This window comes from Mus caroli, chromosome 1 (genome assembly GCF_900094665.2).
Source record: "Mus caroli chromosome 1, CAROLI_EIJ_v1.1, whole genome shotgun sequence".
Taxonomy (NCBI): domain Eukaryota; kingdom Metazoa; phylum Chordata; class Mammalia; order Rodentia; family Muridae; genus Mus; species Mus caroli.
The window spans coordinates 169,381,959-169,387,472 of record NC_034570.1 but is presented as its reverse complement, the minus strand read 5'-3'; the positions used below and the strand labels follow the sequence as shown (position 1 = coordinate 169,387,472).

The window sequence follows — 5,514 nt, the reverse complement described above, 5'->3', positions numbered from 1 at the left end:
AAAAGAAGCCAGCCTGCTTTTTTCAGGTCAGCCAGGGCGAAATTGTGAGGCATGGTCACAAACCAACAAAATATTTGGATTGAAGTAAGAAATCACTCATAGAAAAAGATGTTTTAAGCAGGATTTCTCTGTTACTGAGGCTAGTCTTCCATATGTGTGTTTGCTGGGGTTACCAGAAGGCACATAGAAGTGTACACAAGAAAGAGCCTTTGGGGGCAGGTGTGGCAGTATGTATGCCTATATCCTCAGCCCTCAGGCAGAGGCAGGTGGATGACTATGAGTTCAAGGCCAGCCTGATCTACACAGAGAGTTCCAGGACAGCCAGAGATATACAATAGCCACTGTCTTTAAAAAGCTTTGTGTGATCTGATATAGATCTCATATAGCTGAGTCTGAGCATCAGAACTAGTTGATCATGCTGACCCTCCTAGGCAGTCTTGGGCCTACTCTTTTGCTTGTTCATTGTATACCCATAATCCTTTGCTTGTATACCCATAATCCAAGTACTCAGGAGGAAGAGAATAAAGGGTTTCTGAGTTCAAGACCTGACTGTAACATTATTTCAAACGGTTCAACAAACATAACTCTAAAATGGTTTATAAAAAAATATAGGCATATAGATAGATATACAGAAGGTGTGATACAAAACTGCAGATGCTGGGCTTGAGAGATGGCTCAGTGGTTAAGAGCACTGACTGCTCTTTTGAAGGTCCTGAGTTCAAATCCCAGCAACCACATGATGCCTCACAACCATCTGTAATGAGATCTGATGCCCTCTTCTGGTGTGTCTGAAGACAGCTACAGTGCACTTACATATAATAGTAAATAAATCTTTAAAAAAAACCCTGCAGATGCTAAGAATTTTTCGATCTAGGTGATGAATATACAGATAACCACTGCCCTATTAATTTTTTTTTTTTTTGGATTCAGGGCTTCTCTGTTGTATAGCCTTGGCTGTCTTGAAACTCACTCTATAAACCATGCTGACTTTAAACTCAGAGGTCTTCCTGTCTCTGCCTCCCCAGTGCTGAGGTTAACGGTGTGTGCCACCACCCATGGGCTCTTTTCATTTTTTTTCCACTATGCATTAAAATTTGCATAATAAGCTGGGCGTGGTGGAGCGCACATTGAATTGCAGAACTGAGGAGGCTGAGGCGGGCAGAATCCTGTGAGTTAGAGGTCCAAATAGAGAGGTTCCTTGGTCTGACAAGAGAGCTCCAGATCAGTCTTTGCTACACATAGTGAGACTCCGTCTCAAAATGAAAAAAAGAAAAAGGAAAAGGAAGAGAAAAAGAAAAAGAAAAAGAAAAAGGAAAAGAAAAGGAAAAAGAAAAAAAAGAAAAAGAAAAAGAAAGAGAAAAAAAAGAAAAAGAAAAAGAAAGAGAAAAAGAAAAAGAAAGAGAAAAAGAAAAAGAAAAAGAAAAAGAAAAAGAAAAAGAAAAAGAAAGAAAAAGAAAAAGCGCAGAATAAAATACTGGAGCAAATACACCACCCCACCCCGAGCTGTAGTAGGTCCTCCTGCGCATGCTCACAGGACCTGCGCGCTCGTCTCCGCCCCCTGGTGTACGCAAGCGCAGGACGCAGGCGCGCAGTCAGAAAACACGAGACTCAAGCTGAGGGACGCAGTTCGGGTCTGAGGTGTGGATCTGAGGAAGGATGGAGGCACTGAAGGTGGAAAAGTTCACGACTGCCGACCGGGGAAACGGGCTGCGTGCTGTGGCTCCACTGCGTCCCGGGGAGCTGCTCTTCCGCTCCGACCCCTTGGCTTACACTGTGTGCAAGGGGAGTCGTGGCGTAGTCTGTGATCGCTGTCTACTGGGGTACGTACGGAACCTGAGCCCGGGGCGCGTGGCTCTGCGGGTGGGGGTGGGCCTCGTGGGCACAGCTCTGTGGGGTGTCTGCAGCACCCTAGGCTGCGGTGGGAATTGGGGGAGCCAGTGGTGCAGATGAAGGGGAAGCGTCGGGCAGATAATTTTGCTGGGGAACAAAACATTCAAAGCCTGTGCAGCGAGCTTCATTGGTTGCGGAAATCAGAAGTGGCAGGGGGGTGTGAGTCTGGGAAGGAGTAAGGGTGTGTACGTCAGGATCAGAACTGAGGCCCCCGCCTGACCTGTCTTGCGGGAGGAGGGAGAAGCCTGGTGTTTATGTTGTACTTTGCTGGTCTGGATTTTACGTGCCTTGGGTTTAGGAAGATGAATGAGACATCCCTAAGGAGTGGAGCAAATGAGAATTAACCGTGTAACAATAAGAGATGCAAACAGTCTACTCTAGAAGCGTAGGTCTCGCGGTGTGCTTTGCCCTCTAGAGATTGTGCGGACAAATGTAACTCACCACCTCTGTGTAGATGCAACAGTTTATGTGACAGTGTTTCGAAGTCTGGAAGCACAGTGTCAGCGGAGGGTGCTTTACTGTTTATAGAGTTGTGTAACATATACACGCATTTATAGGATTTCTATTCCGTCCGCACACATCGGGTTCCCACCATGCACTGGGATACGGACTCTGAGGTAGGTAGGTTCCAGACCCATCACTCTGTGTTTGGGGTGGGTAGAGGTGGGGAGTACTCTAGCTTTACTATACATTCCAGTATACTCCCCTCACTCCCCTCTCCTCCCTCCTCAGTCCCCGCCCCCTCAGACAGGGTTTCTCTGTAGCTGCTCTGTAGACTAGGCTGGCCTCCTCTGCGTTGTCCCATGTGCTGGGATTAAAGTCTTGCTGTTACCGAAGCCCGGCTTCCACAATATTCTTATTTGGTTTATAACTGAAGACTTTGGTTTGCATTTCATTTTAAAGTCAGCAAATAATAATGTTATCTGTTATCTTCTCAAGTGGTGATTCAAATAACATGCACACACCGGCAAGTGATTGGTTGCTGAAAGAGCAGCGGGAAGTTTGTGGGGTTAAAGCAATTCACTCCCTTCAAAACTCGGCCTCGAATGTCACGCACCCCCTTCTCACAGACTAATTGGAGAAAGCAGGACTCTTCCTTCATTGTGTTACATACTTTGTAGGCTATTTAGAGTGTAGGTCTACCTCACCTCATGGCAGAGAGCTTACTGCTTAAGTCCTGTAGCATTAAGTGGTAAAGATGATGTAAGCCTCCTTGCAGACATAGTTTGAAGGCTGTGTTGCTCAGTGGGTAGAGCAGGAGCATTTAATCATAAACAATGACAAATTAGTAATGGAATGATCAGAGGTTGTCTTTTGAACCCAGGTGCTCTGGAAGGGCAGCCAGTGCTCTTAACCACTGAGCTGTCTCTTCAACCTGAGATGTTCTTTTTTGTTCGTTTGTTTTTGTTTTTCGAGACAGGGTTTCTCTGTATGGCCCTGACTGTCCTGGAGCTCACTTTGTAGACCAGGCTGGCCTCGAAATCTGCCTGCCTCTGCCTCCTGAGTGCTGGGATTAAAGGTGTGCGCCACCATGCCCGGCTGAGATGTTCTTTTTTAAAATTTTGTTATATATATGTGTGTGTGTGTGTATGTGTGTGTGTATGTATGAAGTACTGGAGTTCTACACACATATCATTGTCTTGGAGCTGATTTTGAGTCATACGTTAGAAAGAATCTCCCATTTTCCAGAATAAAGTACACAATGAGCCTGACTTTTATGGTAGTTGTGACCCTTACGTCATAACTTTTATCATTTTTCTTTCGAGAACCATGGTGATTCAAGAACAAAAAAAATTTTCTTGAAAGGCTGTTAGGGAACTCTCAGCTTTGCTTTAAGGGTGGGAGGAACCTGGACGTGAAGATGAACAGGAACCAAGTCAGAATTGCCCTGTAGTGGTCTGGTCCGCATCCTGTTGGTAGCACCCTGGACAAGCACCCTGCTGTGCTCTTTGGGAAGCTAATTGGTCTCTTTCTTGGATTAGCTGAGCACAGGCCACTGCTTACCTTAACTGACAGGTGAGAAAGGATTGTTCTTTTTGGCTAAAAGGTAGGAGGCAGCCTTCATCTCTCAGGGTTATGAACAAATGCCACGAATCCAAACAAGTGCATCCTTCAGGCTGGCTAGCAGATACTTGCTTATTTGTTCTTTACACAGAACAGTTGATTTGTGCTTGCTTTGGGTTGTCACGCTGTATGTAATGCTGGAATTCACTTGAGTTATAATAGCAAGCCCTTCACAGAACACACTCGTTTCCATGGTTGTAGGGCTCTGAGCTGCCTAGTTGAGAATCACTGCAGACTGAAAACTGTATTAGGGAAATGCTGGTACATCCTTCATGTGGTTTCCCATCAGTAATGATGTGCATCATTGTGGAATACATTTTCCTGTTCTTCTTCTTGTACGTGGAGTTTGTTTGTTTGTTTATTATTCACCATCACTTATAAAGTGAGAAGAAGGTATTGTATTGTTGAGTTTTTCTGTTCTAATGCAGAGCAGACATTTTGTAATATGAGTGTCTGGCAGGATTATTTTGCAAACTTTTTTTTCTTTTCCTTTTTTTTTTTGACAGTGTCTCACTATTTGCTCTGAACTTACTATGTACCTCAGGCTGGCTTCAAATTCAGAGATCCACCTGTCTCTGTCTCCTGAGTGCTGGGATTAAAGGCGTGTGCTACCATGTTCTGTTAACCTTTCTGTCTTTTTTTTTTTAAAGATTTATTTATTTATTATATGTAAGTACACTGTAGCTGTTTTCAGATACTTTTTCTTCTAGTTCTGGTCCCACTTGCTCTGGTCCAAAGATTTATTTATTTATTTATTTATTTATTTATTTATTTATTTATTTAATGTGAGTACACTGTAGCTGTCTTTAGACATGCCAGAAGAGGGCATCAGATATCATTATGGATGGTTGTGAGCCACCTTGTGGTTGCTGGGATTTGAATTTAGGACCTTCAGAAGAGCAGTCAGTGCTCTTAACCCCTGAGCCATCTCTCCAGCCCCAATCTTTCTGTCTTATTTGACTATTATACAATTACCTAATAAAACATGGACTTTGAGCTGGGCATGGTGGTGCACGCCTTTAATCCCAGCACTCAGGAGGCAGAGGCGGGAGGATTTCTGAGTTCAAGGCCAGCCTGGTCTACAAAGTGAGTTCCAGGACAGCCAGGGCTACACAGAGAAACCCTGTCTGGAAAAACCAAAACAAACAAACAAACAAACCAAACCAAAACAACAACAACAACAACAACAAAAACATGGACTTTGCAACATTTATGGGGAAGGGATAAAAATAGAACAAATGCTTTTTTTTTTTTGCATTTGATTAGTGCTTTGGTTAGCACTAATTTATAAGTCTATCTGTCTTATTTAAGTATTTATAAGTTTATCTCTGTTTATTTTTAGACAAAGTTTTCTGATAGTGCACTATGGCTTGCTGTTAGCTATGTAGCTGAGGATAGATGACTTCGGCTCCTTATCTTGCTTCTAACTCCCAAATGCTGGAATTATAGGCATGTACTAGTGTGTCAGACACTCTCTTTGTTTGCTTTATTTGTCAAGACAGTGTTTTTCTGTGTAGTCCTGGCTGTCCTGGAACTCACTCTGTAAGCCAGGCTGACCTC

At 43.7% G+C, this 5,514-nt stretch overlaps 1 protein-coding gene across 1 annotated transcript in view; it reads left to right on the top strand.

Moving 5' to 3' along the window:
* The first annotated feature begins 1,561 nt into the window (after positions 1 to 1,561).
* Positions 1,562 to 5,514, top strand: part of Smyd3 (SET and MYND domain containing 3) — a 564,623-nt gene continuing 560,670 nt past the window's right edge. The window contains exon 1 of the mRNA XM_021156846.2: positions 1,562 to 1,820. Coding sequence (XP_021012505.1) covers positions 1,657 to 1,820 — 164 coding nt within the window. The 5' untranslated portion in view covers positions 1,562 to 1,656. The remainder of the gene's footprint in view (positions 1,821 to 5,514) is intronic.